General features: G+C 39.0%; 1 protein-coding gene across 1 annotated transcript in view; it reads right to left on the bottom strand.

Annotated features, from left to right (window-relative positions):
* The window catches only part of Ralgapa1 (Ral GTPase activating protein catalytic subunit alpha 1), a 274,127-nt gene that overhangs the window by 123,205 nt on the left and 136,698 nt on the right, over positions 1-14,224 (bottom strand). Inside the window, 5 exon segments of the mRNA NM_020083.4 lie at positions 2,292-2,360; positions 7,876-7,986; positions 9,389-9,497; positions 10,561-10,619; positions 11,455-11,580. Of these exon segments, the coding sequence (NP_064468.4) occupies positions 2,292-2,360; positions 7,876-7,986; positions 9,389-9,497; positions 10,561-10,619; positions 11,455-11,580 (474 nt within the window).

Genomic DNA, 14,224 nt, shown 5'->3' on the forward strand with positions numbered 1-14,224 from the left:
TGGTTTGTTGGCATTGTTGTACATATGGGGTCTCAAGCCTTCAAGCTCTTCCAGTCCTTTCTAAGATTCCTTAAACGGGGGTTCCGTTCTCAGTTCAGTGGTTTGCTGCTGGCATTCGCCTATGTATCTGCTGTATTCTGGCTGTGTCTCTCAGGAGAGATCTACATCTGGTTCCTGTCAGCCTGCACTTCTTTGCTTCATCCATCTTATCTAATTGGGTGGCTGTATATGTATGGGCCACATGTGGGGCAGGCTCTGAATGGTGTTCCTTCTGCCTCTGTTCTAAACTTTGCCTCCCTATTCCCTGTCAAGGGTATTCTTGTTCCCCTTTTAAAGAAGGAGTGAAGCAATCACATTTTGGTCATCCTTGAGTTTCATGTGTTCTGTGCATCTAGGGTAATTCAAGCATTTGGGCTAATAGCCACTTACCAATGAGTGCATGTTACTCCTTCTGTTTGGAATAACTCTAGGTCTTGTCTTATGTAAAAAACCCTGCTCATCATTGAGAAAATCCCTTCTCCTCCCTTAATAATTACTTCTTCCTATAAGCTATGCTATCTTGTATTGCAGAAACCTTTATTTATATTTTACTTATTTAGAGATGTGTGTGTGTGTGTGTGTGTGTGTGTGTGTGTGTGTGTGTGTGTGTATGTGTGTGTGTGTGTGTGTGTGTGTGTGTGAATTTGAGTGTTAGGTCAAGAGACAATCTGCAGGAACCAGTCCTTTCCTTCCAAAATACAGATCCCAGGGATGGCATGCGTCAGGCCCAGTAGCAGCACCTGTAATTGGGGAGCCATTTTGTTGGCTCTCTTCTACTTTTTATAGCAAACATCTAACTCTCATGTGCCTCTAATCTTTAAATTCCACTGGAGTAAAAAATGTAGTTTTAATTCTGTCAAACCAGTTTTAACAAAACAATATTCATATATTTTATGATTAATAAAATGGATTAAGCAAGCAGGATAAAATTTGGTAGTATAGATTTTTCATAATAGCTATGACTGCATAAAAAAGATGATATAAAAGGAAAATGTACTACTTACAAATTTTTTACAAACTAGAATTAGACTTTATACTGCAGCCATACACACAAAAATGAAAGACTCTTGGCAAAAGGAGATTATAAGTTGAACATCCTTAATATAAAATCTCTAATCTAAAATCCTCAAAAATTCAAAACTGTGTGAGTACTAACACACTGCTATAAGTAAAAAAGTTAAACCTGATCTCATATGACAGGATGTAGTCCAAATGTAGGTACACTAAATTATTGCATAAATTACCTTCAGATATATAAGATATACAAAAAAATATAAAGATTTTTTTGTTTAGACTTGAGTCCAAACCCCAAGACAGCCAACAATATATATGCAAATCTTTAAAAAGTCTAAAGTCTAAAATGCTTATATGATCCCCAAACTTCTTAGCCTTCTATTCAAAAGGCAGAAGTAGGTGGCTATCAGAGTTCAAGGCTAGCCTGGTCTACACAGTGAGTTCCAGGATAGTCAGGACAATATAGACAAACCCTGTCTCAAAACACAAAATATAATAATTAAAAAAAAACAAGATACCACCAATAAACAAGAGGTATGCTTCTAATACATTTTATACTCTATTTATTATAAATATCTTTACTTTCCACTGATAACAGCTACAGTGACTATCTTCAGAGGTGGTAAATTTCTCAGAATCTCTAACGACTTCATAATCTTACAGATTATAGTAAAATGGTTATAAGTAAACAAAATGTTTGCCAAGATTCCTTACTCTGATACTTTTTTTTTTTTTTTGGTTCTTTTTTTCGGAGCTGGGGACCGAACCCAGGGCCTTGCGCTTCCTAGGCAAGCGCTCTAACCACTGAACTAAATCCCCAATCCCCTTACTCTGATATTTTAAGGCAGTCAAATGTCCATGAAATTAAAACTAGAATGGATTTTAAATGAATTTAAAATTAGAATAAACTTTATTTATTTAATGTGCATAAATGTCTACATGTATGTCTGTTCACCACATGTGTGCCTAGTGCCATGAAGCCAGAAGGAGGAGTTGGCCTTGGAACTCCAGTGAGCCTCTACGTGATTCCGAGAGCTGAACCTGGGTCCCCTGGAAGAGCAACAAGTGCTCTTAACTGCTGAGCCCTCTCTCCAGTCTGCAAAATAAACTTTTTATGTCTAAGTAATGAAAAGTTATATTATACTTCATTTTAAACATAGATAAGTTATCATATAAATATTTGTACCTTTAAATAATCAAGATAAATACATATTAAATGTCAAAAATTTTAAATTTACCCTCTTGTCCATTTCATATGATGAAGCTTCTGTACTTGGCAAAAGGTGTGTGATAGTTGCTATTAGGATCTGCAGGCAAAAGATGAATGAACAAATAAATGAGTTTAAAATACATTACATTCCCTGTATTCCTTAAAATTTAATAATTATATGCTTAAGTAATATAAACTCTTTTGCTGTAAGTTTAACATCAATATAACATTTAAACACAGCATCTAACCCATACACTGTAACTTTAATTTGTACCATGTAAGCTTTTAAAGTAATTTAACTATTAATCATTTATAATCCTTATACACAAACCAAAATTACATACATATGTCCTGCCAATGATAAATCATTTTACACCATTTCAATTGACAAAAGTCAATTGATGTGTAATTCCATTAAAGGAAATCTGAAGACAGAGGCAAAGGATTTATAAAAATCATTATTTATAAAAATCACCACCTCAAGAACCATATTCCAGTGCCTTTCCAGATCTCACTGTCTGGAGACTGAGAAGCCTGTATCTAAATGCTTCAAAATCTAAAAATCTGAGAGTGTATTCCAAGAGTTTTTGTGGTGGGGATCTCGCTCGATTACTTGCCTAGGGTGCAGGAATCCCTGAGTCGCACTCATAGAATCACATAAAATGAGCTTGATGGAGCAGGCAAGTTATCCCAGCACTTGGGAGGGACAAGCAAGAGGGTCAGGAGGACCAGGAGTTTAAGGTATCCTCAACTATACAGTAAGTTTCAGTCCAGCCTGGGCAATAGGAGACTCTGTCTCTAAACTTAAAAGGTTTGGATTTTAGAGAATTTGAGATTTTTGGGATGTTATTTGACAGAGTCTATAAAATGTATCCATAGACAGGAAAACAACCACCACCACCACCAGAACCCTAAACTTTTAAAATACTTCTGATAAACAAGCATTTCAGAGAAGGAATATTCAAGATATGAATCTTGATACGTAAATATACCCATTGATAGAAGTGTTTTAAATTAACACATATTAAAAGCACCAAAAGTTACATAAATGTATGAAATAAAGAATATGACCAATACTCCTGGGTTCAAGTCTCCCGCCAATCTACACCTCCCACGAAGATAGGGTTCCAAGTATGTGCACCATTCCCAGGATTTTTCTTTTAAAGGGATATTTAATCTACTTGAGTATTTTGCTTGCATGTTTGTGTGTGCCCCATATTCATTACTGCCTAGGAAGTCAGAAGGTGCTGGGGACCCTGGAACTCAGAAACTGAAGCTACAGATGGCTGTGAGCTACGGTGTGGAATCAAACTTGGGTTTTCTGAAAGAGCAACAAAATAGCATTGTTAGCTATTGAGCCATCTCTCCACCCTACACCTTAATTTCTTCTTCTTCTCCTCTTCTTCCTCTTCTTCTACCTTCTCCTCCTCCTCATCTTCTTTTTTAACTTATAAGTGCATTTGAATATTTGTAGGTAGCATGCTGCCTGTATGAGTGCCCAAGGAAGCTGCATAATGATACCCATTCCATGGAGCTGGGGCTGCAGAAGTTGGGAGCAACCTGACATGAGGGCTGGGATTGAGCTTAGGTTCTCCAGAAGGCTAGTGCTTGTAATTCCTAAGATACTTCACTAGCTCCGTTCCCAGCTTTTTAAAAACTTTTGTGCATATAAGTTTGTCTACATGTAGCTATACATGCAAGTACAGGCTGTGTGGAGGGCAGCGCCATTGGAGCTTCCTTTAGCTGGAGACATAGGCAGCTCTAAGCCACTTGATGTGGGTCAGGGAACTGAGCTCTAATCCTATGCAAGAACAGTAGATGCTCTTAACTGCTGAGGCAGCTCTTTAGCCCCCATTCTTATCTTTTCTTCAATTTCTTTTGCAGACGTTGGGATTGAACCTAAGCACTTGTGTATGGTTGGCAAGTATGCTACCATCATGCTACATCCGCAACTCATCAAAAAAAAAAAAATCACTATTTTGAAATAGGGTTTCACTAAGTAGTTCAGGGTGCCTCCGAATATATTATTTTCCAACTCAGCATCCTGAGCAGCTGGTATTACAGATACCAATGTCCACAACCCAGCCTTTTCAGTTTTGTTTGCATGGTGCAAATGTAGTAAAGATGCTGGTGAGGGTACATGTGCATATGTGTGCAGGCTAAAGATGTGTTTATGTCAATACAAATCCTACAATAGAAAGTGAGCTCTGGTGTAATTAAGATACAATGTACACATACACCAAAGAATCACTGTTTCGATCCAAACCAGAAATTTACATAAATAAATAATGTATACAGAAAAAGGCTTTACTTAGTTCTTCTCTCTTAAGTAAGATAAAGAGGTGAAGGGACTAATATATTAAAATATATTTAAGATTTAGATAGTGGGGAACTGGAGAAATGGCTGCAGTGAAGAGCACTGGCTGCTTTTCTAGAGGACATTCAATTCTCAGCACCTACCAGGCAGCTTACAACCTTCTGAAACTCCAATTTCAAGGATATGTTATACTCTTCTGACCTCTGTAGGCCAAAGCACACAAGTGATGCACTTACATACATGCAGGCAGAACCACTTCCACACATAAAATAAATGCATCTTTTTAAAAATATTTATTAGATATATTTCTTTACTTACATTTCAAATGTTATTCCCCTTCCTGGTTTCCTGTCCATAAGCCACATTCCTTCACCCTCCCCCTCCTGCTCCCCCACACGGGTATTCCCCTATATATCCCCCTTATTCTCCTGCACTGGGGGTCCAACCTTGGGAGGACCAACGGCTTCCCCTTTCCCTGATGCCCCAACAAGGCTATTCTCTGCTACGTGAGCAGCTGGAGCCCTGGGTCAGTCCATGTATAGTCTTTCAGTAGTGGTTTAGTCCCTGGAAGCTCTGGTTGGTTGGCACTGTTGTTTTTATCGGGTTGCAAGCTCCTTCAACTCTTTCAATATTTCCTCTAATTCCCCCCAAGGGGGTCCTGTTCTCAGTTTGGTGGTTTACTGCTAGCATTGACCTCTGTATTGGACATGCTCTGTATGTGTGTCTCAGAAGAGATCTATATCCGGTCCCTTTCAGCATACATTTTCGAGCTTTATCAATTTTATCAAGTTTTGGTGGCTGTATATATATGGGCCACATGTAGGTCAGGCTCTGAATGGCCATTTCGTGAGTCACTGCTCTAAACTTTGCTTCCATATCTCCTCCTATGGATATTTTTCCCCCTTTTAATAAAAAGTCATCCTTCTTTTGAGCTTCCTGTGGTCTGTGGATTGCATCTTGGGTAATTCAAGCTTTTTGGCTAATATCCACTTATCAATGAGTACATACCAAGTATGTTTTTCTGTGATTGAGTTACCTCACTCAGGATGACATTTTCTAGTTCATTAAATTTGCCTATGAATTTCATGAAGTCATTGTTTTTGATAGCTGACTAGTACTCCATTGTGTAGATGTACCACATTTTTTGAATCCATTCTTGCATTGAAGGGCATCTGGGTTCTTTCCAGCTTCTGGCTATTATAAATAAGGCTGCTATGAACATAGTGGAGCATGTGTCTTTGTTGTATGTTGGAGCATCTTTTGGGTATATGCCCAGGAGAGGTAGAGCTGGGTCCTCAGGTAGTTCAATGTCCAATTTTCTGAGGAATCTCCAGACTGATTTCCAGAGTGGTTGTACCAGTCTGCAATCCCACCAACAATGGAGGAGTGTTCCTCTTTCTCCACATTCTCGCCAGCATCTGCTGTCACCTGAGTTTTTTACCTTAGCCATTCTCACTGGTGTGAGGAATCTCGGGGTTGTTTTGATTTGCATTTTCCAGATGAGGATGTTGAACATTTCTTTAGGCGCTTTTTGGCCATTCGATAGTCCTCAGCTGAGAATGTTTTGTTTAGTTCTGTACCCCATTTTTAATAGGGTTATTTGGCTCTCTGGAGTCTAATTTCCTGAGTTCTTTGTATATTTTGGATATTAGCCCTCTATTAGATGTACAATTGGTAAAGATCTTTTCCTAATCTGTTGGTTGCTGTTTTGTCCTAGTGACAGTGTCCTTTGCCTTACAGAAGCTTTGCAGTTTTATGAGATCCCATTTGTCGATTATGATCTTAGAGCATAAGTCATTGGTGTTTTGTTCAGGAAACACTTTTTCTTCTATTAGTTTGAGTGTATTTGGTTTGCTATGGAGGTCTTTGATCCACTTGGATTTAAGCTTTGTACATGGTGATAAGAATGGATCAATTTCCATTCTTCTACATGCTGACCTCCAGTTGAACCAGCACCATTTGTTGAAAATGCTATCTTTCTTCCTTTGGATAGTTTTAGCTTCTTTGTCAAAGATCAAGTGGCTATAGGTGTGTGGGTTCATTTCTGGGTCTTCAATTCTGTTTCACTGATCTATCTGCCTGTCTCTGTACCAACACCATGCAGTTTTTATCACTATTGCTCTGTAATACTGCTTCAAGTCAGGGATGGTGATTCCCCCAGAAGAACTTATTGTTGAGTATAGTTTTCGCTATATTGGGTTTTTTGTTATTCCAAATGAATTTGCAAATTGCTCTTACTATCTCTATAAAGAATTGAGTAGGAATTTTGATAGGGATTGCACTGAATCTGTAGATTGCTTTTGGCAAGATGGCCATTTTTACTATATTAATCCTGCTAACCCATGAGCACGGAAGATCTTTCCTCAATTTCTTTCTTCAGAGGCTTGAAGTTTTTGTTATACAGATCTTTCACTTGCTTGGTTAAAGTCACACCAAGATATTTTATGTTATTTGGGACTATATGAAGGGTGTCATTTCCTTAATTTCTTTCTCAGCCTGTTTATCCTTTGAGTAGAGGAAGGCGCTACTGATTTCTTTGAGTTAATTTTATATCCTGGCACTTTGCTGAAGTTGTTTATCAGGTTAATTAGTTCTCTGGTAGAACTTTTTGGGTCGCTTTTAAGTACACTATCATATCATCTGCAAATAGTGATATTTTGATTTCTTCCCTTCCAATTTGTATTCCTTTGACCTCCTTTCGCTATCTGATTGTTCTCGCTAGGACTTCGAGTACTATATTGAATAAGTAGGGAGAGAGTAGGCAGCCTTGTCTAGTCCCTGATTTAAGTGGAATTGCTTCAAGTTTCTCTCCATTTTAGCTACTGGTTTGCTCTATATTGCTTTTACTATGTTTATATATGGGCCTTGAATTCCTGATCTTTCCAGGACTTTTATCATGAATGGGTGTTAAAAACCAACCAGGAGCATAGTCAGGCTGGACTGAGGCCCCTGACACAAATATAGCAGAGGTCTGCCTAGTCAGGCCTCAGTGGGCAAAGATAAGTTTAATCCTTGAGATATTTGAGGTCCCAAGGAAGGGAAGGCCTGGCGGGGATGGAGCATCCTCTTGGAGGCAAGGGGGAGGAGGAATGGGATAAGGATCTATGGGAGGCCCCCCTGAGGGGGGCAGTGGCAGGAATGTAAATAAATACAAAGAAATCATCAGATAAAATAAATAATAAGCATTTATCTACAAGAAAATTAGTACCTTTTAAAATAACCTCATGTTTCAAGGTATCCATATTTAAGGAAAATTTTACAAGCTTATAATAAAAAATAACGAAAACTTACTAACCTGAATAATTTTCAAGGGAGAGTCAGGCTGGTAAGTCTGAAGTCTAGGTGCATAATGAACCAGCATGTGAAGCATGTTACAAGCTACATGGGCAACTGTTTTATTAGTAAACTGCAACAACAAAAATCATTGTTATAAAAATTTATTCATGCATATTCATCAATGTTAGCTTCTGATAATTTAAAGTTTTATGTTTCTTTTCATCATAAATTTCAGGTATTATACCATACATTCCTAAAACTTGTACTTGTAGTTTTTATTCTGTTCTTCATTATGCTTAACAAAGTGCCTCAAACATAGCATAAAATCAGAAATATCTGTCAATTAACTTGTATGATTCAAAAGTGCTTACTATGTAAATTATATATTTAGTCTTAAACAGATGGAATTAAAAGTTTTAAGATAAAAATAAGCTTTCATAACTAAAAATATATTCATATAAGCAGGGAACAATGAGACATATTTGAAATTCTGGCACTCAGAATGCTAAAGCAGAAAAATCATAAGTTCACTGACAGTCTGAGTGTTCTATTAAATTAAGCTTAGCCTATGATACAAAGTGAGACTTTGTCTCAAAAAATAACAGAAAAAACAAACAAACAAAACCAAAACCAACCAACCAACCCCCAAAAAAACCCCAGAATAATATCAAAATAGAATAAAAATTTAAAATTTAATTCAGACTTTCCAAATGACTAGGTTATCACTAATTTTTCTTAATGAGTAAAGGTGTTCTGTCTGCATGTGCACCACGCCTGGTACCCAAGGAGGCCAAAGGACGACAGTGGCTACCTTGGAACTAGAGTTAGAGAGAGTTCTGAGTTGCCATCTGGATGCTCTGGAATTGAGCTCAGGGTCCTCTTAAAGTAAGTGTTCATAACCACTGAGCCACAGTTTCAGCCCCAAGATTACTACTTCTGAATATAATTCTATTATTACTATGCAGAGAATATTACTAATAGTAAAGCCAAAAGCAAAAACTTCAATAATTTAGGAAGATCAGCGATTAATCACAAAAATATTAGTTAAAAAACCAAGAGGTCTGGGAAGGTGGTTCTGTTTGTCCCTGTTGCCCATGACTGTGACTCTGCCCTCAACATACACATAGACACATACATTCCTCTTTCCCTACTTCTCCCTCTCTACCTTCTACCCTACCACTTTCTCCTATCCACCCTCTCTCTCCTTCTCCCATACCCCACCCCTCTCTCTCTCTCCTCTCTCTCTCTCTTTCTCTCTCTCTCTCTCTCTCTCTCTCTCTCTCTCTCTCTCTCTCACACACACACACACACCCCACCTCCCTCCTATATATGCTGGTTTCTTTTTTTTTAAATCTAGGTAAGAAATAAAATACAGAAAAGTTCAGAACAATGAACTCAAGAGTGTAACCATTCTTAAAGCGAGTCAGAATCAAGAGGTTAATGTAGTAACAAAGATAAGAATGATCATTCAATGCCTTGGAAAAATCATGTGTTCTAAACAATTTCAATATATTTCATTATAGTTTTCTTACCTTTAATGAAACACAAATTACATTCAGTGCTTCTTTAATTTGAGGATGATGAGATTCGTGGACTAATTCTTCACAAATCCATATACCTAAACTGCAAAGTGCTACACATCTGGGGGGAAAGACAGCAATGGCACAGGGGACAAATACTTTAATAAAACATAACTAACCGTATATTCACTGTTTAAGAGAATCAAAGACTTTGTTACTCTATAAGTTAGTTGATGGTGATGAAGTTACTCAATGTTAGCTGAAGAAAAGGAAGTGGATTCATAGAATAAATTAGGTAGTATTCCTTCTGTTTCTATTTTATGGAATAGTTTGAGGAAAATTGGTATTAGGTCTTCTTTGAAGGTCTGGTAGAATTCTGCTCTAAAGCCATCTGGCCTTGGGCTTTTTTGATTGGGAGGTTTTCAATGACTTCGTCTATTTCCTTAGCACATATAGGGCTGTTTAGAGAGTTTATCTGTTCTTGATTTAACTTTGGTATATCGTATCTGTCTAGAACTCCTTCCATTTCATCTAGATTTTCCAGTTTTGTTGAGTATAGACTTTTATAGTAGGATCTGATGGTTTTTTTGAATTTCCTCGGTTTCTGTTGTTATGTCTCCCTTTTCATTTCTGATCTTGTTAATTTGGATACTGTCTCTGTGTCCTTTAGGTAGTTTGGCTAAGTGACCAGTGAGAGACCGACCCCATGTGTTAATGAAATGAAGTGGATAGAAGTAGAGGACACCCGATGTCTTCCTTTGGCCTACACATGTGCATGCAGGAGTACTGCATAGATGTGTGTGCACGTAAGCACACATACACACATGAAAAGAAAGGGAAAGTATAAATCTTCTGATAGTCTATTAAAAATCAAGATCAAATAGGTGGCTATTAAAATAAACTATTTCTTTAGTTATATACAATTTCTATAATATACTTTAATGAACACTGATGTCTACTGCTGTAGTTCAAAGTACTGCATAAGGAATAGTAACAGATGAAATATGATGATTAAGTAAATGTACTTAAAGAAGATTAAAATAAGTTATTTTATTTAGTTATTTAGTTATGGAGAAGGAAGACTTGTAGAAGTGTGTAATAATTTGAAATGTGGTAATCAATTTTTACAAAATCCCAAGAACAGTATTTATATTAATTGTTAGGCTTAAGAATAACTGACTTACCGTGCAGGGCCAGAGGGTTCGTCTCTTGCCGAGCTTAAGACAGTTTTAATTATAAGTTCCTAAAACAAGAAACAAAAGGAATAATGAAAGGGAAAAAAGAAAACAGAAGGAATGACTAAGATTTCATGTCCTAATTCAACAAATATCTATTAGTTGGCCATTCTGGGCCAGACAGTACTCTAGTGGGTAAATAAACAGTTTCTTCTTTAATAACATCTTAGCATTATTTTAAAAAGTAACTAACAAACCATGAAAACTGTAACTAAAGGACTTAGTCACAGAAACATTCACTATGGTTTACACTGCTGGGCACAGAGCCTGAACAGAACTTTCCATAGCACTCCCCTCCATCTTACTCTCAGAGGTAATGACTAAACATGTGATCACGTCATACTTCCTCGTTAAACAGTTCCTCTGACTTCTGCAGAGGTTCCGAACAATTTTTTTCTAGTTTTCTAATCAGGGTTCACTGCTATGCCTGGTCCTGGTGACTGTGCAAGCCCTTTAATGCTGCAGGTATAGGAGATTTCCAATTGAAATAGCAGAAAAGTTCTATCACTTTGATAGAATTTATCAAGAAATAGAAAGTGGAAGTCACAACATTTAGCTTTAGTTTGGCATCCCTATTTTAGAAGCTTGTATTAGCAGCAGAGGTCTTGGGCCACATGCTACTTCAACACATGTTCAGTAAGTGAAAGAATGACTCCTGAGGGTCAGACATGTGAGTAGGCTTGATAATGAGAAAAGGTTTCAAAGCTTTGAAACCTGAAAAGGCTTTGCTCATAGTAGACATTCTAGTTTGATGCCTGGAGCATTAACATTCTTTAATTACTAGATATCAAAAAGGAAAGGGAGAAGACAGAATACATCTACTGTACCTCGTCTTATTCTTACCTTGACGTCTGTGAACTGAGACACAGCGATGTCAGGCGTGCTTGGATGCAGAGCAGGCAGCTCACAGTATAAGTTGGGGAAGCAAACCAAAGATCCCAGAAGAACCTGTGCTTCCACTCTTGGTGCCTATGCATCAGATTTAAACAACCTTTAAAATGCTATTTAACTTTGCCCTTTAACTATCACTAAAATATTCTGTTATATAATTACATTACACAGGGCAGTGAGAGCATGAAAAAACTCAAAAGGGAAGGAGAATGCCAGAGTTAGGTTTTCATCTAGAATTTCTTAAGAAAGTATGATCGATCTCATAATGGACAAATAGCAAAACTTTCTTGAAAATCAACCAATAAACAAAAATCATCTGACCCAAATCCCGTGGGAGGGAGAGCTAAACCTTCAGAGAGGCAGACACGCCTGGGAAACCAGAAGAGACTGCACTCTGTGCACATCCAGACGCCAGAGGAAAACACCAAACGCCATCTGGAACCCTGGTGCACAGAGGCTCCCGGAAAGAGCGGCGCAGATCTTCCCGGTTGCTGCCGCCGCGGAGAGGACTTAGGCAGTACCCCACGAGCAAACTTGAGCCTTGGAACCGCAGGTAGGACCAACTTTTCCCCTGCAAGAAACCTGCCTGGTGAACTCAGGACACACAGAGGCAAAATTCCTCTAGGACCGGGCACTTCCTGTGTTTACCGGAAGTCCCACACCCGCGGATCCCGGCCCGCAGCAGCTCTCTGCTCCCAAACCCCGAGGGAGAGAGACCTCACCGCCTGATCAGGTGGGCACTCCTGAGGCTGCAGAGCGGAGGAGACCACCAACACTGCCCATCCCTGCCCACATCCCTGGCCCAAGAGGCAACTGTATAAGGCCTCTGGGTTCCCGTAGGGGAGGGCCCAGGAGCGGCAGGATCCCTGCGCCTGAGACACTGCCAGAACCTGAAGGAAACAGACCGGATAAACAGTTCTCTGCACCCAAATCCCGTGGGAGGGAGAGCTAAACCTTCAGAGAGGCAGACACGTCTGGGAAACCAGAAGAGACTGCACTCTGTGCACATCCAGACGCCAGAGGAAAACACCAAACGTCATCTGGAACCCTGGAGCACGGAGGCTCCCGGAAAGAGCGGCGCAGATCTTCCCGGTTGCTGCCGCCGCGGAGAGGACTTAGGCAGTACCCCACGAGCAAACTTGAGCCTTGGAACCACAGGTAGGACCAACTTTTCCCCTGCAAGAATTTTCCCCTGCAAGAAACCTGCCTGAAGAACTCAAGACACAGGCCCACAGGAACAGCTGAAGACCTGTACAGAGGAAAAACTACACGCCCGAAAGCAGAACACTCTGTCCCCATAACTGGCTGAAAGAAAACAGGAAAACAGGTCTACAGCACTCCTGACACACAGGCTTATAGGACAGTCTAGCCATGGTCAGAAATAGCAGAACAAAGTAACACTAGAGATAATCTGATGGCGAGAGGCAAGCGCAGGAACCCAAGTAACAGAAACCAAGACTACATGGCATCATCGGAGCCCAATTCTCCCACCAAAGCAAACACGGAATATCCAAACACACCAGAAAAGCAAGATCTAGTTTCAAAATCATATTTGATCATGATGCTGGAGGACTTCAAGAAAGACATAAAGAACTCCCTTAGAGAACAAGTAGAAGCCTACAGAGAGGAATCGCAAAAATCCCTGAAAGAATTCCAGGAAAACACAATCAAACAGTTGAAGGAATTAAAAATGGAAATAGAAGCAATCAAGAAAGAACACATGGAAACAACCCTGGACATAGAAAATCAAAAGAAAAGACAAGGAGCTGTAGATACAAGCTTCACCAACAGAATACAAGAGATGGAAGAGAGAATCTCAGGAGCAGAAGATTCCATAGAAATCATTGACTCAACTGTCAAAGATAATGTAAAGCGGAAAAAGCTACTGGTCCAAAACATACAGGAAATCCAGGACTCAATGAGAAGATCAAACCTAAGGATAATAGGTATAGAAGAGAGTGAAGACTCCCAGCTCAAAGGACCAGTAAATATCTTCGACAAAATCATAGAAGAAAACTTCCCTAACCTAAAAAAAGAGATACCCATAGGCATACAAGAAGCCTACAGAACTCCAAATAGATTAGACCAGAAAAGAAACACCTCCCGTCACATAATTGTCAAAACACCAAACGCACAAAATAAAGAAAGAATATTAAAAGCAGTAAGGGAAAAAGGTCAAGTAACATATAAAGGCAGACCTATCAGAATCACACCAGACTTTTCGCCAGAAACTATGAAGGCCAGAAGATCCTGGACAGATGTCATACAGACCCTAAGAGAACACAAATGCCAGCCCAGGTTACTGTATCCTGCAAAACTCTCAATTAACATTGATGGAGAAACCAAGATATTCCATGACAAAACCAAATTTACACAATATCTTTCTACAAATCCAGCACTACAAAGGATAATAAATGGTAAAGCCCAACATAAGGAGGCAAGCTATACCCTAGAAGAAGCAAGAAACTAATCGTCTTGGCAACAAAACAAAGAGAATGAAAGCACACAAACATAACCTCACATCCAAATATGAATATAACGGGAAGCAATAATCACTATTCCTTAATATCTCTCAACATCAATGGCCTCAACTCCCCAATAAAAAGACATAGATTAACAAACTGGATACGCAATGAGGACCCTGCATTCTGCTGCCTACAGGAAACACACCTCAGAGACAAAGACAGACACTACCTCAGAGTGAAAGGCTGGAAAACAACTT

This window comes from Rattus norvegicus, chromosome 6 (assembly GCF_021556685.1).
Source record: "Rattus norvegicus strain SHRSP/BbbUtx chromosome 6, alternate assembly SHRSP_T2T, whole genome shotgun sequence".
Classification (NCBI taxonomy): domain Eukaryota; kingdom Metazoa; phylum Chordata; class Mammalia; order Rodentia; family Muridae; genus Rattus; species Rattus norvegicus.